This window comes from Myotis myotis, unplaced genomic scaffold (genome assembly GCF_014108235.1).
Source record: "Myotis myotis isolate mMyoMyo1 unplaced genomic scaffold, mMyoMyo1.p scaffold_m19_p_2, whole genome shotgun sequence".
Lineage (NCBI taxonomy): Eukaryota > Metazoa > Chordata > Mammalia > Chiroptera > Vespertilionidae > Myotis > Myotis myotis.
In genome coordinates, this window is record NW_023416324.1 from 22,321,470 (window position 1) to 22,344,351 (window position 22,882).

The following is a 22,882-nucleotide window of genomic DNA, read 5'->3' on the forward strand; positions in this document are numbered from 1 at the left end:
GGTATGTGCCCTGACCTGGAATCAAACTCACAACCTTTTTGGTATATGAGACAATGCTCCAACCTACGGAGCCACCCAGCTGGGCAATATTACTTCTGTTTAAACAATAGTTTCCAAGGTGAATAATTTATACAATGACTTATATTTTGACATTTACTATTGTTTATTTAACAAATATTTATTGGGCTCCTATTGTGTGTCATATACTCTTTTAGGTGCCAGAATGTAGAGATTAACAAGACAAGGTCGCTGCTGTCATGGAGCTTATATTCTAGAAGGGAGAGATAGATAATAATTGATAAATAAGATAGTTTCAGATGGTGGTAAGTGCTATAAGAATAATAAAACAGATTGAGGGGATAGAAGTAAGGGTGGAGGAGTTAGGAGAGCCACTTTACTTATTGTGGTCAGGGAAGGCCTCTTTTAGGAGACATTTGAGCTGAGTCCCAAGTTATGAGATAAAATCAACCTTGTAACAGCCTGAGGAAAGAGCCTTCCAGGCATGAGGTAAGTAGTAAGTACAAAGGCTCTATCTAAAGCAGCAGGAAGCTTGGGTCTTTTTAAGAGATAGACAGAGGCCATAGTGGCTGGCATGTAGTATATGAGGGAAAAAGTAGTAGGAGATGATTTTAGGGAGAGGTTGAGGGTCAAGTCATGTAGGCTATATAGCCTGGTGGGATTTTTTTTTTTTAAAGACTAGCTTTATCAAGATATAATTCACATACCATAAAATTCACTCTCTTAAAATGTACAAGTCAGTGATTTTTAGTATTTTCACCATTATGCAATCATCACCACTACCTGACACTAAAACATTTTTACCATCCCCAGAAGAAAGTCCATAACTATTATAGTTACTATTCCTTTGCCCCCACACTTTCCCTTCCACTCCTAGTAATCACTAATCTATTCTGTCTTTGTGACTTTGTCTATTTTGGATAATTCATATAAATCAAATTATATAATACTTGAGGCCCGGTGCACGGATTCGTGCAGGGGAGGGGAGTCCCTCAGCCTGGCCTGCACCCTCTCGCAATCCGGAACCCCTGCCTGACCTGCAGGGATCCGGCCTAAACCGGCAGTCGAACATCCCCCGAGGGATGTAGCAGTATGCCAATCGGCCGGTGGCCAGGGAGGAGCCCGAGCCTGAGCCTGGCTGGCTGCACAGCACCGCTCGCACTCTTCCCGGCCCTCTTGCCACCATTGGAGAGCTGCTTTACTACCTTATGAATCCAGTTTGTGCATATTGAGTTTTTTAGTGTTCAGAAGAGCTCTGTACTGGGAGGTCTGGAAAATAATAAGTTATCCTGCAATTTATTGAGTTTATAGTGTTCTAGAATGGTACTCAGTCCTTTAAGTGCTTTATTTTATTTAATCTCCAAAGAACCCTATGAGATTGTTACTGTTCTCCCCATTTAACATATGAGACTGAGCCCAGATCTGGTGCTGGATCCTTAGCTCTCTTTTTCTTTTTTACTATTCAGAGAGGAAAGGAGAGAGAAAGAGAAACATCAATGATGAGAGAGAATCATTGATCGGCTGCCTCCTGCACACCACCTCCTACTGGGGATGGAGTCCGCAATCTGGGCATATGCCCTGACTGGGAATCGAACCATAATGTCCAGCTTCATAGGCCAACACTCATTCACTGACCCATACCAGGTTGGATCCTTAGCTCTTAATCACAAAATGGCTATTTTGTCTTTGATATTGCACATGGATATTTTCCAACTTCCCTGTATGCCCAAAGAATTTTGCAGTCCTCTTCCCAAGGCTGACAGCCAAGGTCTCTTCTCTTACTGTGGGACTCAGTATAGGATGGACTGAACTCAAGCCAGAGCTAACTGTCTTCCTTGTTTCCTCAGGTCTGTAACATTGTGGCTGGGCAGCGCTGCATTAAGAAGCTGACGGACAATCAGACTTCAACTATGATAAAGGCTACAGCTAGGTCGGCCCCAGACAGACAGGAGGAGATCAGCCGCCTGGTCAGTGGGGCTTCAGAGAAACATGTGCTCGATTGCTCAGTCACTGGGGCCCCTGGTAGCATAGATGCTTTTCTGCCTTGGCAGGACTCTTGGGAGGACACACATCTAGATTTGTTGCCTGGGACTCCATAGGACTGCTCTTGCTTCTTGACCCTGTAGCTACTTTGCTTCCTATTTCTCTTTCCCTTTTATCTTACTTCCCTATGTTATCCCCTCCCACTTTCATCATCTTCCACTTTCCCTTCTTTTTTAGGGCTATTTCTCGCCAGTCTCAGCTGACCAGGGCATTCTACTTGGGACCCAGAGGGTGAGCATTATTGCCAAGCTGCTACTCTCCTGAGATCCCCTTCTTTTGTCTTGTAGATGAAGAATGCCAGCTACAACCTAGATCCCTACATCCAGGAATTTGGGATCAAAGTGAAGGATGACATGACGGAGGTGACAGGACGAGTGCTGCCGGCGCCCATCTTGCAATATGGCGGCCGGGTGAGCAGGGTCAGGGCCAGACAACATCTCTGGGGCATTTTGGGAGGTGGTTGGATTGTATAGCCAGGGGCTTTTGTTCCCCTACCCACCTGGCTTTACTGAGGCTCACCTGGGCGCCCCCTTTGCCTATCTGCAGAACCGGGCCATTGCCACACCCAATCAGGGTGTCTGGGACATGCGAGGGAAACAGTTCTACAATGGGATTGAGATCAAAGTCTGGGCCATCGCCTGCTTCGCACCCCAAAAGCAGTGTCGAGAAGAGGTGCTCAAGTAAGGAGGACAGGGTGTATGGATAGCAGGGTGGGGAAAGGACCCTACAGTTGCCTATTTCCCTTATCTCTATGAGGCCAAGATTTGATCTATAGTATGCTCTTGCTCGGTGGTTCTCAACCTTCCTAATGCCGCGACCCTTTAATACAGTTCCTCATGTTGTGGTGACCCCCAATTTCATTGTTACAAATTGAACATAATAAAAGTATAGTAATTAATCACAAAAACAATATGTAATTATATATGTGTTTTCCGATGGTCTTAGGCGACCCCTGTGAAAGGGTCGTTCGACCCCCAAAGGGGTCGCGACCCACAGGTTGAGAACCGCTGCTCTTGCTGATTCTTGACTCTGCTTCCTTGTGCTGTCTGGCTCAAACTTCTACCTGTTCCTTTTCTGCCAATCTGTGGTCAGAAGCTTTGGTAAGGAGCCCTATCTGTTCAGAGATGATTATTTCAAGGCATGAACCTCTTAAGATAGGTCTGAATTATTTTATTGTTATAATTATTAACATGGTAATAAATAATAGTAATGACTATAATGTTTATGCCAACATTTTACATTTTTTAATTTCATCTTCATAGTGAGCAGGTGGTGGTATTTCCATTTTCAGGAAACTGAGGCTCAAAGAGGTTAAGTAACTTGTACAAAGTTTGCATATCAAGAAAAGTGTCAGAGTTCACAGCAAATCAGTTCTGAGGCTTCAAAGCTTTCTTTCCTAATTGGAAACAAAAAAGAGTAGCTTATTCATCTGATCCTCTGAGTTGTCCTCTCCTGTGCACAAACTGTATTAGGTCCAAGTAACCTGAATTAGGTGAACATGAGTTGTAAAGGTCTCTGCATGAATAGACAGCAATGACAAAAGTGATACAGCCAAATGGTTGAAAGAAACAAGTAAGGGGAGTAAGTCTTGAGTGAGTGAATGAGTAAAGTGGAAGAAATCAATGACTCTTCCCTTGCAGTCTTTTTTAAAAAGACAACTTTATTGGGATGTATTTCAAATATCACAAAAGTCATTCATTTAAAGTGTAAAATTTGGTATTTCCTGCCGTTTTTGAAGTGGTAGTTTCTTAATTCTATGGATCTGGGATGGGGTCAGTGTACTCCGAGGCTGAGGAAGAGTTGGAAGTGACCACTTTGGACAGGTATGAGAATAATAGAGATATGTGCCCTGGTGGGATCAGCTGGCCTTGGGGTTTTCATAAGAATTATTTAAAGCAGCCCCTGATGAATGTGGGAACTCCAGCTGCTCTGCTCTCCCTTCTGCCTTTTCCCCTAACGGTACCCAACTACTACCAATACAATTATAGTTTCTTTTTAGCCCCATTTAAGCCAGGCTTCTTCTAGCCTTGGCTTAGCATTGAAGGGCTGGCTGGTCCTTAGCAATATTAGAAAGGCTCCCAGCTCTCTGCCTTCATGCCTTTGTGTCATCTTGTTGATAGCTTTATTCTCCATGTGCTTCTCTGTTATTCCCATGTCTTTCCCTTGTCCCATTATTTTGACAATCAGTCCATAGGGTCAACCCTTAGAATTTTTCTTTCAGTTAAAGAAGTCCTATACTTCAGCCATATATCACTTTTAGCATAGGATTTCAAGACCTCTCCCATTCTAAACTTCTAACATTTTGTGGCCAGCAGCACTGAACATAATATCCCAAATGACCTGGTAGTAGGGAGAAGATTGGGACTACCACTTTTCTTGAAGTAAAGGCGCACTATTAATGGAATCTACTAACACATTGGTTATTTTAGTTGCAGTTGGTTATTGCAATTTTAGTTATTACAGTTGAATATAATGGAAGAGAAATGGAAAAAATACTGTTAATAGTTCATCAGAGCCCATGGTTAGGTTATATTTCTTTATTCTAAGATTTATTTTGAAATATTAAAATATATGCCGAAACCGGTTTGGCTCAGTGGATAGAGCGTCGGCCTGCGGACTGAAAGGTCCCAGGTTCGATTCCGGTCAAGGGCATGTACCTGGGTTGCAGGCATATCCCCAGTAGGAGATGTGCAGGAGGCAGCTGATCAATGTTTCTCTCTCCTCGATGTTTCTAACTCTCTATCCCTCTCCCTTCCTCTCTGTAAAAAAATCAATAAAATATATTTTCAAAAAAAAAGAAATATTAAAATATACATAGAATTATATGGCAGACACCCATGTATTCATCATCCCAAGTTTTATCTTTTTTTTAAAGTAGATAAAATATTAGAGGTAAATTTTAGATTTCCTTTATATCCTCCAACCTGGTCCCATTCCTCCCTTCGGATGCAGCTACTCTCATGAATTATTGTAATCTTTCTATCCAATTTATACATTTTAAATACCTATATGATATAAATGATTTTATCTTTTTTTAAAATATATTTTTATTGATCTCAGAGAGGAAGGGAAAGGGAGATAGAGATAGAAACATCAATGATGAGAGAGAACCATCGATCGGCTGCCTCCTGCATGCTCCCCACTGAGGATCAAGCCCACAACCCGAGCACATGCCCCCGACTGGAATCAAACCCGGGACCCTCCAGTCCGCAGGCCAACGTTCTATTCACTGAGCCCAACCTGCCAGAGTGATATAAATGATTTTAAGTTTTACATAGCAGTATTATACAGTATTTGTCTTTTTTTTTTTTTTTTTATTGCTTAAAATATTACAAAGGGTATTACGTATGTGTCCTTTTTTTCCCCCTGTCCTTGACAATCCCCTGGCCTCCCCTACCTCCCAGTGTCTTATGTCCATTGGTTATGCTTGTATGCATGCATACAAGTCCTTCGGTTGATCTCTTACCCCCCTCCCTCCTGCCCTGTCTTTCTTTCTTTCTTTTTTTTAACTAAATATGTGAAAAATACTTATTTTCTCACTATGTAGGTTTTTTAATCATATTGACATTTATACATTATATAATAGCATCCTCTAAACAAGGGGTGGGGAACCTTTTTCCTTCGAAGAGCATTTGGATATTTATAACAACATTCACGGTCCAGCCAATTGATGTTTAGCAACTTAAAAATTAGCCCTCTTTGTTCAAATTAAAACAAGGTTCCAACAGCCCTGGCAAGTGTGGCTCAGTTGGTTGGGCGTCGTCCCATACACCGAAAGGTTGCCACTTAAAATTAGCAACTTAAAAATTAGCCTGCTCTATTTGGTCAAATATCTCACCGTAATGCCTTGACAGAGCCACACCAAATTATTTCGCAGGCCTTATACGGCCCACCCCTGCTCTAAACAATTTGCTTTTTTCTCTATTTGTACCTTATTACTTTTGATCTAAATGCAGGAGTCTCACAAATAAAATTTCCTGCTGTTCATTTCAGTCTGTAATTATATTTATGTAGCTTATTTATTTTTTTTTATTGCTCCAGTCAACAAAAGAGAAACTATTGAGGCCCCAGTGTCATAGGGTTCAGGTAGAAGGCTGCCCTGTGGACCCAAGGAGTTGGTGGAGGGGCCTTATTCAACTTTCTTCTTGGGGCGCAGGTTGTTGGCGTGGCCGCACTTCTTCTTGCTGCATTTGACAACACGGGGGTGCAGGCGGGCATAACACTTGTGGCAGATCATCTTGTCGCAGTTGTACTTTTGCATGAGCTGGCGGAGGGAGGGTTCGGTGATGCCACCCTTCAGACGAAGAACCAAGTGCAGGGTGGACTCTTTCTGAATATTTTAGTCTGAGAGAGTGCGGCCATCCTCTAGCTGTTTGCCCGCAAAAATCAGATGCTGCTGGTCAGGTGGGATGCTCTCCTTGTCTTGGATTTTAGCTTTGACATTCTCAATGGTGTCACTGGGCTCAATCTCAAGGGTGATGGACTTGCCAGTCAAGGTCTTCACAAAGATCTGCATCTGCTGAGGAGACTGTTCCTCTGCCTCATTTGTAGCTTAATTTTTAAAATCTATTGCATGTGTAACCTTTCTTCCAGCTTTACCTCCCTTTCCCAGGGTAAAGCCCTAAAACCAAAAGAAAGAGGCTTGTTTAATCTTTCTCAACCACAAAGAACAGGAGGGGAAGAGATAGCTCATTTTTACTGAGCATCCTCCTATGTTCCAATCACTATTGAAACCTTATTATATTTATTTTTAAATATATTTTAACTAGTGACCCGGTGCACAGATTCGTGCACATTGAAAGAAAATTAATTAGAAGGTGCCCAGTGGGGCAGAACTGGGCAAGATGGGCCAGACAAACCCCAGAGCCAACCTCCCGCAGTCCCTCCCTGGTGTCTGCGTAGTGAACGGGGGCCCTCCAGCAGGTGGGGTCCCTCGGCCTGGCCTGTGAGGATTGGGCGAAACCGGCTCTCCAACATCCCCCAAGGGGTCCTGGTGTGCAAGAGGGCATTCTGCAAAATTGCTGTCGTACAGGGTGTGGAACGCAAATGCAAGTGTGCAGTAAACCAGATTTGGGGCCAATAGTGCCCCAGCAACAACATAACCCACAGCCGAAGGTGAAATCACATGGCCTTGCGAGGAATCGGGCTCCCTCCTCTCTGGTTTCACGGTGTGTCACCCGAGAACCGCCACTGCAGAGTCACTGCAGCTCAGCAGCTCCTGCATTGAGCATCTGTCCCCTGGTGGTCAGTGCATATCATAGCGACCAGTCAGATGGTTGGATACTTAGCATATTAGCCTTTTATATAATATATATATATATATTTATTTTTAGGGCGAGAAGAAAGGAGAGGGGAGAGAGCTAAACATTGATGTGAGAGTGAAACATCAATTGGCTGCCTCCTGCATGCCCCCTACCAGGGATCAACTGCAACTGGACATGTACTCTGACTGGGAATCAAACTGGCAACTTTTCAGTGTATGGGATGATGCCCAACCAACTGGGCCACACTGGCCAGGGCTGTTGGAACCTTATTTTAATTTGAGCAAAGAGGACATTTGCCTATTGCTATGCACTTACAACAGCACAGGAATAACTGCTTTAATGGGACTTGGCGAGGACACTGAGAATTCCCACAGGTCCTTTGGGCTCCCTCAGCTTTCTGCTTGTACCATTGAACACATAGCAGGCTCTATCTTGTCTTATTGAAATATAAATGTTTTAGACACCAGCTGTGATCATGTCTCATTTATTGTAGAATCTCTCAGTGCCTGTCATAGTGATAAGAACCTAAGATGGAAGCATTTGATCAAAGGTTTTAAAATGGGACTTAACTGCCTCCTGTCATGACCATATTTGTCCTGCAGAAACTTCACAGACCAGCTGCGGAAAATTTCCAAGGATGCAGGGATGCCCATCCAGGGCCAGCCTTGCTTCTGCAAATATGCGCAGGGGGCAGACAGCGTGGAGCCCATGTTCCGGCATCTCAAGAACACGTACTCTGGACTACAGCTCATTATTGTCATCCTGCCAGGGAAGACGCCAGTGTATGGTACAGTGCTCTTGGAACCATGATAACGATGATAGACCTCTTCTCATGATAGTTCCCTGGAAGCTCCAAGGCAGGATTCAGTGTGGATTCTTGACTCTAGCCAGAGCTGAGCTGTTCCTTAATGTCACTGCTCCCCTTACAGGAGAAATACCAGCTTGTATGAGCCATTGAGTCATCCCAGGTCCTACTTACCTGCTCACACTCCTTTCCAGTAACATTTATTGAAGTCCTCTGTGTGTTGGTCTTTATGCCAGGCTAGCTGGGCCAGATACAGAGATGGGTGGGTCCAGATTCCTGTTCTTAGAAGAGTATTGTCTGTTAGGATATAGTGCAGCACACCCAAGCAGAATGTGTGGTGGTTCTATTATTGCCTGGGAATTACTAGAACTTTTGGAGAAGCTTTTTCTTTCTCCCTTTCTTCTCTTTTAAGAATAGGAATGATTATATACATCTTTGGCTCAGTACTTTTACTCCATTTTTTCTGTCTACTTCTGCTTCAAATGAAGAGGTATCTCTCTTCTTACCTTACTCAACTTGTGTGTGCTTTTGTTCCTATGCCATTCTGCTACCTCTGGGACCTCATACCCTTTAAGCCTCCAACATCTTCAGATTTCCCATCCTAGAGCACTTTACCACAATCCACTATTTCGTTTATCTTATTCATCCTATTTTCATAATCAAACTTTTTGTTGTTGTTAATCCTCACCTGGGCTACTTTTTCCATTGATTTTTTTTTTTTTTGAGAGAGAGTGGTAGGGAGGGAGGGGGGGGAGAGAGGGGGAGAGAGAGGGAGAGAGAGAGAGAGAGAAGAGGAGAGGAGAGGAGAGGAGAGGAGAGGAGAGGAGAGGAGAGGAGAGGAGAGGAGAGAGAAATATCAATGTGAGAGAGACACATCGGTTGGTTGCCTCTCACACACAACCCAACTGTGCCTGGGGATTGAACTTGCAACCTAGGTTCGTGCCCTTGACTGGGAATCACACCTGTGGCTTTTTGGTGCATGGGTGGACATTCTGTATCACTGAGCCACACTGGTGAGAGCTTAATCATACTTTTGAATGAGTACACCTAATTCTTCACCAGCCATTTATACTTTGCCTCTTTCATCTGTTTTACTTCTACCTTTCTCTTAAACCTTTTCTGCAAAGGGTCACCTGTAATCTTTCTCCGTTCTTTTTTTTTTTTTCCTAGATATTTTCTCCTGTCTCTTATTACTTATTTTTGTCATTACCAGGAGTGCCTGGTTATTCTCCAGATTTTTGTACTCGCTACCTTCCCTTTCTGTTTACATTCTAGTGAAATTCTCATCCATTCACTTGGTTCAGTCATCACTTATTATGTTACTAGGGGCCCAGTGCACGAATTTGTGCACCTTGAAAGGAACTGTGGGCCACAAGGCTGGAGTGGGCACAGGGATGGGTCTCGGCCCATCCTCCGTGCCCCCGCCCAGCCCCTCCCACTGCGACCCCTGGTCCCCTGTCTGCCAGGAGCCCCGCTCCTGCTGCCACTGCTCCCATGCGCTGACTGTGCCAGCCCCGCTCGCACCCGCTGATGGCGCAGAGCGATTAGGGCTGGTGCCAGCAGTGGGTGCAAGCATGGCTGGCACCATCAGCCAGTGCAAGCCGCAGCTGCTGCCCCGATCGCTCCTCAGGAACGGGGTGGGGGGGTGGTGGTGGTGGAGGAGAGGTCCTTGGGAGTGATTGGGGCTGGCAGCCGCCACTCACATCCACTGATGGTGCTGAGCGATCAGGGCTGGCAGCGGGTGCGAGTGGCGGCTACTGGCCTGGACCACCCCTCAGGAGCAGGGGGAGGTGGAGAAGTCCTGAAGAGCGATCAGGGCTGGAAGCCACTGCTCTCACCCGCTGATGGTGTTGAGTGATCAGGGCCGGTGCCAGATGCTGGCAGCAAGTGCGAGTGGTGGCTTCGGCGCCAGCAGCAGGTGCAAGCGCCGGGCAGGACCTTGGTGCTTGGGAGCAAAGAATTTTCAGTTACCACCAGAGGCTTGCCCCGATGACAGTGACTGGCTCTCCGCCTTGGTCTGGCGCCCCTGCTCACCTGCTCCACCATCCCACCAAGGCCGATGCCCGCCATGTTCCATGCGCACCCCCGGTTGGTCAGCACACGTCATAGCGACCAGTTCAGTTCCGCCGTTCAGTCCATTTGCATATTAGGGTTTTATATATAGAGATAATGTATTATTAAAATCTTGATCCAACTCTTGATCTCTCTGCCTCTCCCATCTGTCCCTTTGACTTCTCTCCATTATTTTATCAAGATTTTATGACTTACTTTCCTAGATCCTGAACACTTTGGTGATGAAAGGAAATGCAGTCTCTGCCTGTACAAAATGTTTTGGTGGGCCATCTCTTTAGTAGCTTGTCTTCTCTGTCTACAAGTAAGCCTTTTTCTTACCTTTCTCTTCTGTGTTTGGCATCACAATTGCTCTGGATACCTTCATCCAGACTTTGGAGTCAGCCGGTCTTCTCCTTGCTTCAGCTCCACTTGTTCTTTTTCACAGTTTTAAGATATATTTCCTGCTCTCCACCCATACTTTTCAACTTAGTTCTAACATTTCTTCTTAAATCTTTCCAGATTATGTTATTGGATGAGACATTTTGTAGCTGTACTCCCCCCAAAATTTCATTGGTCCCCATTCACAAAATAAAAGATTTTCAGAGCCCTGATCTTAGTTTAACCATTTCAGCTTTATCTTGTACTTTTCCCATTGCCACATATACAGGAAAGACCACATTCCTGGAATTAGATAGAACTAGATTTTAATTCTGGCTATCCTAGTTTACTGGCTTAAGCAAATTAACTAACCTTTCTGAATCTCATGGATTAATTATATAAAAAGCAGCCTCTAACACAATGCCTGCCACATAGTAGATCAAAAATGTCAAACTTGCAGCCCGCAACACATATTTTTGTGGCCCAGCCAATATAATCGTATGTAAGAAATATTTTAATAAAAATTTCATAACTTAATTTTTACAATATCCTCTTAGAAATAATTAATAATGAACTACAATGTTTGCTAATGACTAATTACTATAATTGTGTTGCATTCATTTTCCTTACTCGCCTTACCCAGTGGCTCTCAACCTTCTGGCCCTTTAAATACAGTTCCTCATGTTGTGACCCAACTATAAAATTATTTTTCATTGCTACTTCATAACTGTAATGTTGCTACTGTTATGAATCATAATGTAAATATCTGATATGCAGGATAGTCTTAGGCGACCCCTGTGAAAGGGTCGTTCAACCTCCAAAGGGGTCACGACCCACAGGTTGAGAACCATTGCCTTACACACAGGCGCACCATTTCTCTCCACTAATACTACTAGTGAATATTTTAGCAGCCGATTGCCACGTCTTTAGTTTTGGACTGACTTGTTTGGTATGTGCAACAGGAAATATTTCACTTTTGGAGAACAAGAAAAATAGGTTTATTTGCGTTATGCTTATTAATTTGTGCAGATATTCAGTGTTTGGTAAGTTAATGTTTAAGAAAAAATATTAATTTTCATTAAAATGTTCTATTACACTATGTTAACGATTACTCACTTACTTCAGCCCTTTGTATTCAGCAGGTCTATCGAAATAAACCTGTTTCAATGAAAATTGAAACTTTTGTTTTTTTGTGGCCACATAAACTTAAACCTTGTTTATTTGGCCTGTGTTAGCCTTTGAGCTTGACATGCTTGTAGTAGATATTCTAAATGCTCATTCCTTGTCTCCACTTTCCAGTATCTGGTTTTGCTCACATCATTTTCCTCTGCCTAAAATATCTACTTTTTATCCTCCACCTTACCCTTAAAATTCTCTCCATCTTTCAAGTCCCAGTTTAAATGTACTTAATTCTCGAAGCCTTTTCTTGTCATCCCACCTGGCAGATAATCAGGTTGTTGATCAATTACTACTGTGCTTGATATTATTTTGAGTATGGACTAGGTCTGATTCTGCTTTGAAACCTTTCCTCTGAATATGTACACCTAAGGTAGAGCCTTCCACTAACATAATACCCAGTAATTATTGTGGAGGGAAGTTGGTTGACCGATCCATGTCCCTTTTGGGCCTTATATTAGTGATCCTTGGGTGGAAAATAAAAATACTTTTTAGGAGAACTGCCTGAGTAGTTATCCATGTTTCTGGTTCCCTCCATAAAGGTAGAATCCAATGGCTTGTCTGGGGTGTATATAGTGCAGCATGATCGCAAAAGCAATGCTTAGAGAATTTTCCCTTCTCTGGGGTCAGTAATGTTATACCTCTCTACAGTCTTATACCTTTATTAGGGCTTTGAGTTTCTTCCACTTAAATGCTGTTCCTTGATTACACCACTTAGTCAGTGAGGCTGTCTGCCTAGGAATTCAGCCAGCAGATAAGAGGAGCAGACAGATTGTTCTAAAGACCCTTCACCTTCCTTTCTGGAGGCCAAGTGAATGGAATTCTTTCTGTGATGTTCAATGTAAGTCCATTTGCATTACCCTGAGAGTATAGACAGACTATGTGATATTTGTTCAATTTTGATCTACCATACTTTGTCCTACCCTTAGTATTTTTAATTCTTTTCTCCTCACTAAATTGATACTATTGTAATTTTTTTAATGTAAACTTTTTATTGAAGTATAATATGCATATAGAAATCTTATTTTCACAAAGTGTTACAGCAATGTAAACAGTACCTAATTTGGTCTGGCAGCAGAGCATTACCACAATCCTAGGCACTCAGTCACTACAACTCCCCATCAATGCTAACCACTGTCGTTTTGGTTGCTAACACTTTATATTACTTTTGCCTGACTTTGAGCTTTATATAAATGGAATCACTTTTATTTGTGTCAGGTTTGTTCACGCAACATGTTTGTGAGATTCATACATGTTTATTAAAATTTTCCATCATATGAATATAACACAATCTATATAAAAGCCCAGCGACCGAACAGTGGGACAGCAGGTCGACCAGTCACTATGATGCGCACTGACCACCAGGGGGCAGATGTTCGATGCAGGAACTGCCCCCTAGTGGTCAGTGTGCTCCCACAGTGGGAGCGCCGCTTGGCTAACCAGGATGAGTGGCTGCCCCCTGCAACGAGCTGATACCTGCAGGCCATGCCCCCACCAGTGCACGAATCCCTACACCGGGCCACTAGTTTACATATATTTATCCAATATACTGTTAATGGACATATTTGTGTTTCTAGTTTTTACTATCCTATATAATAAAAGGGTAATATGCAAATTGACCCTAACAGCAGAACGTCTGGGAATGACTGGTCACTATGACGCTCAGTGCAGGAGCTGCCCCCTGGTGGTCAGTGCCCTCCCACAGGGGGAGCTCTGCTCAGCCACAAGCCACGCTAATGGCTGCCAGCACAGCGGTGGTGGCGGGAGCCTCTCCTGCCTCCTCAGCAGCGCTAAGGATGTCCGACTGCAGCTTAGGCCTGCTCCCCGCTGGCAGGTGGACATCCCCCGAGGGGTCCCAGACTGCGAGAGGGCACAGGCCGGGCTGAGGGACCCCCTCCCCCGAGTGCACAAATTTTTGTGCACCAGGCCTTTAGTTATAAATAATGCTTCAGTGAACATTCTTGTACATTTCCTTTGGATATATATATATATATATATATATATATATATATATATATACACACACATACACACACACACACACCCATTTCTACTGGGTGTATTTCTAGGAGGGATTTTAAGTATATAAATTTACATTTTCCACCAGGAGTGTATGAGAGTTCTAGATACTTCTTTACCCAACTTCGTATTGCCTTTTTTTTTTTTTTATAATATATTTTATTGACTTTTTACAGAGAGGAAGGGAGAGGGATAGAGAGTTAGAAACATCGATGAGAGAGAAACATCAATCAGCTGCCTCCTGCACACCTCCAACTGGGGATGTGCCCGCAAGCAAGGTACATGCCCTTGACTGGAATCAAACCTGGGACCTTTCAGTCCTCAAGCCGACACTATCCACTGAGCCAAACCTGTTAGGGCTTGGCTTTTTAAAAAAATATATTTTTATTGATTTCACAGAGAGGAAGGGAGATGGAGAGAGAGAGTGAAACATCAATGATGGGAATCATTGAGCAGCTGCCTCCTGCACGCCCCCACTGGGGATCAAGCCTGCAACCCGGGCATGTGCCCTTACCGGAATTGAACCTGCGACCCTTTAGTCTGCAGCTACACTCTATCCACTGAGCCAAACTGGCTAGGGCCTTGGTATTGGCTTTTTCATTTTAGCCATTCTTGTGGGTATTTGGTGATAATGCGTTGTGCTTTTAATTTGGTTTATCTGATGAGTGAGTGGTAAGGTTGAGCATCTTTTTAGATGTCTATTGGCTGTTTCACTAGCATCTTTTGTAAAGCATGCTCAAGACTTTTCCTTTTTTTAAATTGACAACTACCTTTTTCTTATTGATTTTAAGTGTTATAATTCTTTTCTTGAATATGCACATCTTCTCTGCTATGTGGCTTGCCTTTTTACTTACTTTTTTTCCTTTAGAGAGGAAAGGAGGAGGGAGAGAGAGGGAGAAACATCAATCAGTTGCCTCCTGTACCCACCCCAATCAAGATGGAACCTGCAATCTAGGTATGTGCCCTGACTGGGAATGGAACTCACCACCCTTCAGTGCACAGAATGGCACTCCAAGCAACTGAGCCACACCGTCCAGGGCTCCTTTTTATTTTTAAAGTGTCTTTTTGTTGAATAGAAATTTTAATTTTTAGTGTAGTCCAATTTATCAATATTTTTCCTTTATGGCTAGTACTTTCTGTGTCCTATTTAAGAAATCCAAAGGTCATGAAGATACTAATTTGTGGTTTTTTTAAATTTTTTTTTTTAACCTTTCATATTTAGAACTGGTCTATCTCTGTTGCTTTCTCTGTTCCCTGTCAGTTGTTCCTCTGCTGGTGCAAAGCCTGGAATCTCAGCTTCCTGCTCATACCTAGAATCAGCAAATGTACCCAGGATATAAGAAGATAGCTCACCTCTGTAAGATTTCCTCTCTGGAGTTTTAGTCCCTCCAGTTCTTATTGGTACCTTTGTGCTGCCTTCAAAAGTATGATTTCTATATTTTATATGGCTTTTCTGAATGTTTCCTGTTGAAGCACAGGCATACCACTAACTACTGCATCTCTCTTGGAAGTGGAAATGATCCCGTTGGCTTTTTAAACATGCTCAAGTCTCTCCCAGTGAAAATACGCCAGACCCTTCATTGATCCTACATCTCCTTCTTAGTACTTCAGATCACCAAAATAGTTTTTTTTCTCTGTACACTAATTTTTTGTCTTTATAACACTAAATCCAAAGGACATTTCTCATCCTGATTTTACCTGATCTCTTAGCAGCATTTGGCTTCATTGAACACTTGCTTCTGCTTGAAATGCTATCTCTTCCCTTTGCATTCATGATACAATTATCTTGATTGTCCTCCTAGTTCTTGGATTTTCCTCCTTTACAAAAGAAAAGTCTTTTACAGACTCATCTTCTGTTCTGCAAATATTGGGAGTTCCTGAAGATTTAGGTCTAAGCTCTCTTTTTATTCTTTTATCTTCCTTGATAATCCCATCAAGATCATGCCTTTGCTTACTGTCTTTACCTAAGTATCTCACAGATATTCATCTCCATTTGACTACTCTTCAGATATATATATATATATATATATATATATATATATATTAGAGGCCTGGTGTACAAAAATTTGTGCACTCGGAGGGGCGGTCCCTCAGCCCAGCCTGTGCCCTCTCGCAGTCTGGGTCCCCTCAGGGGATGATTATCTGCTGTCTTAGGCCTGCTCCCCGGGAGATTGGGCCTAAGCTGGCAATCAGACATCCCTCTGGCAGCTCGGCAGCCCTTGGGGGATGTCCACTTGCCAGCGGGGAGTAGACCTACGCTGCAGTCAGACATCCTTAGCGCTGCTGAGGAGGCAGGAGGGGCTCCCACCACCACCACTGTACTGGCAGCCATCAGCGTGGCTTGTGGCTGAGCAGAGCTCCCCCATGTGGGAGCGCACTGAACACTAGAGGGCAGCTCCTGCATTGAGAGTCTGCCCCCTGGTGGTCAGTGTGTGTCATAGTGACCAGTCATTCCCAGTCTTTCTGCTGTTAAGGTCAGTTTGCATATTACCCTTTTACTATATAGGATAGAGGCCTGGTTGCACGGGTGGGGGCTGGCTGGTTTGTCTTGAAGGGTGTCCCGGATCAGGGTGGGGGTCCCGCTTGGGTACCTGGCCAGCCTGGGTGAGGGGCTGATGGCTGTTTGCAGCTGGTCACACCCCCTTCAGGGTGGGGGGTCCCCACTAGGGTGCCTGGCCAGTCTGGTTGAGGGGCTGAGGGCTGTTTTTAGGCTGGCCGGTGACTGAAGCTCCCAGCCTCTCCTTTTTTTCTTTTCTTTTTTTTATTCTGGGATTTATTTACCTTCTATAATTGAAACTTTGTTGCTGTCACTGGAGCTAAGAGCCAGATCCAGCTCCGTGGCCACGGCCGGCTGAAAGCAGGTATCTGGGGTTTGTTTAGCTTCTGTAATTGAAACTGTTGCTTTCGGAGCTCAGCCGGGCCGTGGCAGGCGGGGAACCTTGGCTTCCTCCATCACTGGAGCAAGCAAGCCTTCTGCTTGCTTCAGCTGTGTGGCTTCCAGCCGCCATCTTTGTTGGTGGTTAATTTGCATATCGCCCTGATTAGCCAATGGGAAGTATAGCGAAAGTACGGTCAATTACCCTTTTTGTCTTTTATTAGATAGGATATATATATATATATATATATATATATATATATATATAAATTGATTTTTTTACAGAGAGGAAGGGAGAGGGATAGAGAGAGTTAGAAACATCTATGAGAGAGAAACATCGATCAGCTGCCTCCTGTACACCCGCTACTGGGGATGTGCCCGCAACCAAGGTACATGCCCTTGACCAGAATTGAACCTGGGACCCTTCAGTCCACAGGCTGACTGTCTATCCACTGAGCCAAACCAGCTAGGGCTACTCTTCAGCTTTTAACTACTATACCCAATTGCCTAGTTAGTATCCTTACTGGGGATGACCAAAGAGCACTTCAAACTCAAAATGTTTAAAAAAGAGTTTATGATATATCTATTCTAATACAAAAGCAAGAAACACAGAAGTTATCCAGAAACATTCTTTTCCCTTATTCACATATATAGCCTCTCTTGACTTTATTTGCTTCTCTCAGTCTTAATAACTGTCTTCTTAATATAAGCTACTCTCATTTCTTCTCTATGTCAGTCCCTTTGCTCTCCTTCATAGTTACTTTGGCCTTTTGTTTCTCAGACATAAAATTCTATCTCCTATCAGAGTGCATTTTGGCATCCTATTTCCTCTGCCTGGATTGCTCTCTCTCAAACTCGCCCTCTTTTCCAAGTCCTTTTGTACTTTTTAGTTCAATCAATACTTAGGCCTTTCCTGGCTGGGTTATTACTCCCTATTATATACTGTCATAGCTCCATTAAGTTTTTTGTTGTAGCATTTATCATTGTTGTACTTTGCATGATATTTAAAATTAATGACTAGGTAGTAAGCACTATAAGAGTAGGGATCCTGTGTGTTTCTGGTCACCATTGTGGTCCCTGCCTGGATTCAGTAGGCATTCATTAAGTATTTGTGAATGCACTAATCAGTTCTCTCCCTGCTCATAGCTGAGGTGAAACGTGTTGGAGACACACTTTTGGGAATGGCTACACAGTGTGTGCAAGTGAAGAACGTGGTGAAGACCTCACCTCAAACTCTGTCCAACCTCTGCCTGAAGATCAATGTCAAACTTGGTGGCATAAACAACATCCTAGTCCCACATCAGCGGTATGAACTCTGTTGTCCATCTGCCCTTGTCATGCAAGGTACCATTCTGGAAATTGATGAAAAGATAGGGTCCAGGCATAAGGAAGAAAGGACCAAAGTGGGTGCTAGGTGGTGCCAGGAAGAGATGATCTATCTCCTCATCATTTGTTTTCTCTTCCTTGTTCAGCTCTGCAGTCTTTCAACAGCCAGTGATATTCCTGGGAGCAGATGTTACACACCCCCCAGCAGGGGATGGGAAAAAACCGTCTATCACAGCAGTGAGTGACACTCCAGCTTCCTCATAAGGTTTTCCTCTTAGCTTTGAGTTTCCAAGGCTACATATGGTTTCCTTTCCTTAGCTTGGGCGCTAGACCTTCATAAATTTTTTTTCCTTCCAGCTGATCATCCCCATTAATCATTTCCTTGGTATCTTCAGAAAATTAATTGTATGATGTGTGTGTTTTTTACAGTGAGAGTAATGAGAATGTAGGTTGTGACCAGAGACTTGGACCAGTGTCTGTCAATACTGCCCTATGTTCAAGTTTTTTTTCTCTCTCTTTCCATGCCTACTTTTGGGATATGGTGGTGACCATATCTCTTCTCAGAAATCCCTTTTAAGGGATTTACTTAGTTGCTGAGACTGTCATTTCCTCTTCCCATCCCTACCCCTGATCCACTTAAGTAGGTTAGTTAACTCTAATTAGTTAACTCTAATCCCTCTCTTGACTTCTGCTCCCTGTCCTCTAGGGGTTTCTGAATTGTTAGAGAGATCAGCTCTTTTCCCCCCACTTCTCTTTCCTCAACCCTTATGTTTCTCTAGGCAGACTAGGCTTATCTCAGTAAATGCAGGAAAACCCTATACTATGCTTTTCCCTATTTTCTTTGTGGCCATCTATCCTAGGCTCTGGCCACTGTCCCCTTTGAAAATTATGTTACTCACCATTTTTACCATTGTTCTGGGGTAGATTAGCACTTGAATGAAAAAAGGATAAACTTGTGGCTAGATGAGGTTATTCTTTAAGCTAGTAATGCCAAACCTTCACATTCCCCTCTTCAAGGGGTAGGGAAATAAAACTTATCAAGCACCTTCTGTGGGCTACGCCCTGTCCAAGGGTGCTCTATATGTACTATAACAGCACTGCAAACAGGTGGTGTTCTATACTTATCTCCATTTGAGAGGAGGAAAGAAAAGATCAGATGGATTAAGTAACTTCTGCATGTGTGGTAGAACAGAGATTAAAACCAGGACTCATTGAATCCAAAACCCTACTTGTTTGATAGAATGATTGTTTTGCTGAGAAGCATTTGTCCAAACCCACAGCCTGACAGTGTTGGTGGGTGAAGGTTCTAGGGGCTTATCCTGCCTCTTTGATTAACAGGTGGTAGGCAGTATGGATGCCCACCCCAGCCGTTATTGTGCCACTGTGCGGGTGCAGCGACCTCGGCAGGAGATCATTGAAGACTTATCATACATGGTGCGTGAGCTGCTGATCCAGTTCTACAAGTCCACCCGCTTCAAGCCTACTCGTATCATCTTCTACCGAGATGGGGTTCCTGAAGGCCAGCTCCCTCAGGTAGGGCCCACAGTAGTTAGAAAAACTTCATATTGAGGCCAGAGGGCCTAATGGTAGCAGAGAGTACTGCTAGCTTTTCTAAGCTCTTGGTACTTGGAAGGTTGCTAAATGGAAAAGATTCAGAGCAGATATCACAACAGAGAAGTGGCAAGTACAAGCATCTGTAGACCTGTCTTCTTGTAACAGAAGACCCTCAGTGCCTATTAGTAGTTGGTTCATGTTGAAGACTGATGCTTTAGACCAGTGGTTCTCAAACATGAGTCAAGATCATTGGGAGGACTTGTTGAAACATTTAACAGGGCTTACCCTTAAAATTTCTGACATAGAGCCCTAACTGGTTTGAAGGGTCTCAGGTTCGATTCCCACAAGGGCATGTACCTTAGTTCCTTAGTTGTAGGCTCTATCCCTGGTCCTGGCCAGGGCACATACGGGAGGCAACCAGTCGATATTTCTCTCTGTCTCTCCTCCTTCCTTTCACACTCTCTTAAAAAAAAAAAAAAAATCAATGGGAAAAATATCCTCAGGTGAGGATTAACAACAAAAAAAGAGAAGAATTTCCAATTGAGTCTAGGATTGGGCCCTAGAATTTGAAATACTATTAAGTCTGTAGATGGTGCTGCTTGTCTGGAGGCCACTGCTATTGACCTTTCTTCATAATGTTCCTCTTATTCTTTCTGCCTGCCAAGCTTTCATATTCTGTTGTTTAAACTTGTATACTGAACTAGTCTCCTTGACTACAATTTAATAGTAATATATAACTGCCATTTATTGGGTACCTTCTGTGTACCCTAAACTGTGCCAACCACTTCATATGTGTTCTATTTAATGCTGTAATTACAGTAGTCCTATGAAATAATAATTATTCCATTTGACAGATGAGAAAACTAGGGCTTGGAAATGTTAAATGATTTCTTCAGTGTCACCCAAGCTACTAAGTGGTGGAACTGGGATTTAGACAAATTGGTCTGATTCCAAAGTCCATGCTATTAACCATTGTGCTCAATTTCTTCCAAGGCATCCAGTGTTTCCTAAAATACCAGATATATTTATCATATCACTTCTCTGTTCAGAAATGTCTAGTTCATATAGCCTTGGGTTAAAACTCAAACTTCTTTGCAAAGAAATCAGCAGTTATTAAGCTCCTATTGGGTTTTCTATGCATTTACTTAATTACCTGTTTTAGTCATCACAACAGCTTTGTAAGGCTGGTCTTATTAGTAATTTTAGTAGGTGTGGAGAAAATGAGACTAAGAGGGATTACGTAACCTGCTTAAGGAAATACAACTAGATAAAACTTGGTTTTAAATCTAATTCTAATTGATTATAAATTCTACACACTTCTACCATACAGTTTTGACTCCCTATACCTGTTATCCAAGGCCATAAGGTAACTATTACCTATGGTTATTTACCTGTGTCTGCTTCTTTAGCTAGTTCATTATTTTATAATCCTGCTTCTTTGTAGGACAAAATTCATCCCCTCCCTCTGCACCCGTCTCTGAACTCTGTGTCTGCTCTTCTCTGGTGGTACCAACCTTGTCTGCTTGTGGAGGTCACAGGGGTACTCCCATTATTCTCCTGATCCTGAAATTGATCTTACTTTGGGCATTATAATTTTAGTGATTTCTCTGTGAACTTTGGTTCTGTGTCTTGATTTTAGGTCTCTTTTTACATAGGAACCAGGTAAGTGCTCTCTACTGATGCCAAGCTTCCTAGCCAAGGTTTTATGGGAACAAATTCGTGAATTGCATATAAGGCTGATTTTGGTAGAAAGGACCCATCAGCTCTAATGGTTAGGTATCAGCTTATAAAGGGAGACTGAGCAAAAAGCCCTATTATAAGTGTCAACCCTTAGTTCACAAAGATGTGTGAACTGAAGAGGAGCTGGATGTTCTTTGTCTATCTCCATACCCTGTGCCTAGATCCTCCACTATGAGCTGCTGGCCATTCGTGATGCCTGCATCAAACTGGAAAAGGACTACCAGCCTGGGATCACTTATATTGTGGTGCAGAAACGCCATCACACCCGCCTTTTTTGTGCTGACAAGAATGAGCGAGTGAGTGAGGGATTGAGGAAGCCAACCATACCCTCATCCATCCTGTCTCCCTTCTCTTAATATGAAAGAAGCCCTTGAGATAAAGTCTGGGGATTTAACCCTTGGCCTGTTCATCCTCTTCGGCCCCTTTCCTCCCTCGAGCTCTTGTGGTCCTTCCTCTACCACCTCCTTCCCTTTGTTTCCCCTTTTCCCCCTCCTTCCTTATACTTCCTCTCCCTCCTCCTAGCTCCCTGGCCTATAGACCCCATATGTAGACCAGCTCCCAGAGAAGGGAAAGGGAACTACCATTTATTGAACTTCTCCTATGTGCCAGACACTGTACAAGGCGTCTTCCTCACAGCAGCCCTGTGAGGTAGGTACTATTATTATCTCCAGTTTAACCTTAGAAAGGTTAAATGACTTGCTAAGATCACACAGTAATAAATGATGAAACTAGTTCTTAAACACATTTATGTGTGACTTTAGAACCCATTATTTCAAGACCCAATATCCTCTGGGAACCACAACTTCTGCTTCACTCTTGGGATTCTGGTGGAGTCAGAGTAGAATTGAGTTGGGGCCCTAGTTAAGGCTAGGCAGGTCTTGGGATCTTGGTTGTCTTTGTCTCTATGCAGATTGGGAAGAGTGGTAACATCCCAGCTGGGACCACTGTGGATACCAACATCACGCACCCATTTGAGTTTGACTTCTATCTGTGCAGCCACGCAGGCATCCAGGTAGCTGGGCTATGTCCTGGGGTTTCCAATGAGTCGAAAATTAGTTGATTATTACCACTGCCTCTAGAATATATGTCATCACTGAGTGACATTCAAATCATGATTGTTCTCTTAATAAGCCCTCAGTGTACTTGACCAGAAATACACTTTGAATATCTTGGCAACTTATAGGTGACTTTGTGTTTGCCTATTCATGGGTGGGTCTTCCAGCCTAGCCATAATCTTAACAGTGATCCTATTCCTTATCATCAGCCATCCCCTTTGCCCAATCTGGCACCCCTTACCTTCCTATCTTCCCAGGGCACCAGTCGACCATCCCATTACTATGTCCTTTGGGATGACAACCGTTTCACAGCAGATGAGCTCCAGATCTTGACATACCAGCTATGCCACACTTATGTACGATGCACACGCTCTGTCTCTATCCCAGCACCTGCCTACTATGCCCGCCTGGTGGCTTTCCGGGCACGATATCACCTAGTGGACAAGGAGCATGACAGGTAAGGCCTGGGATCAGGCTGGTTTCCTGTTTACCTCATCCTTTGTGTACCAGACCTTCCCAACTTTCCCTGGGTAGAAGGAAATGGGTTTTGTTCAATTTGGTGTCTCTGTGTTCACCT

The 22,882-nt window shown here is 43.4% G+C and overlaps 1 protein-coding gene and 1 pseudogene across 5 annotated transcripts in view; one reads left to right on the plus strand and one right to left on the minus strand.

Annotated features, from left to right (window-relative positions):
• Positions 1–6,579, minus strand: part of LOC118676948 — a 42,615-nt pseudogene extending 36,036 nt beyond the window's left edge.
• The window catches only part of AGO1 (argonaute RISC component 1), a 47,529-nt gene that overhangs the window by 16,455 nt on the left and 8,192 nt on the right, over positions 1–22,882 (plus strand). For 4 of the 5 annotated variants that reach the window (XR_004974264.1, XR_004974265.1, XM_036351616.1 and 1 more), the window contains 10 exons: positions 1,866–1,985; positions 2,349–2,480; positions 2,608–2,741; positions 7,928–8,112; positions 17,777–17,936; positions 18,103–18,193; positions 19,295–19,489; positions 21,412–21,546; positions 22,161–22,262; positions 22,563–22,762. Coding sequence is in view for 3 of the 5 variants with exons in the window: in XM_036351616.1 (XP_036207509.1) it covers positions 1,866–1,985; positions 2,349–2,480; positions 2,608–2,741; positions 7,928–8,112; positions 17,777–17,936; positions 18,103–18,193; positions 19,295–19,489; positions 21,412–21,546; positions 22,161–22,262; positions 22,563–22,762 (1,454 nt within the window). In the remaining 2 variants the exon portion in view is untranslated. The remainder of the gene's footprint in view (positions 1–1,865; positions 1,986–2,348; positions 2,481–2,607; positions 2,742–7,927; positions 8,113–17,776; positions 17,937–18,102; positions 18,194–19,294; positions 19,490–21,411; positions 21,547–22,160; positions 22,263–22,562; positions 22,763–22,882) is intronic. The other variant, XM_036351618.1, reaches the window with a different exon arrangement.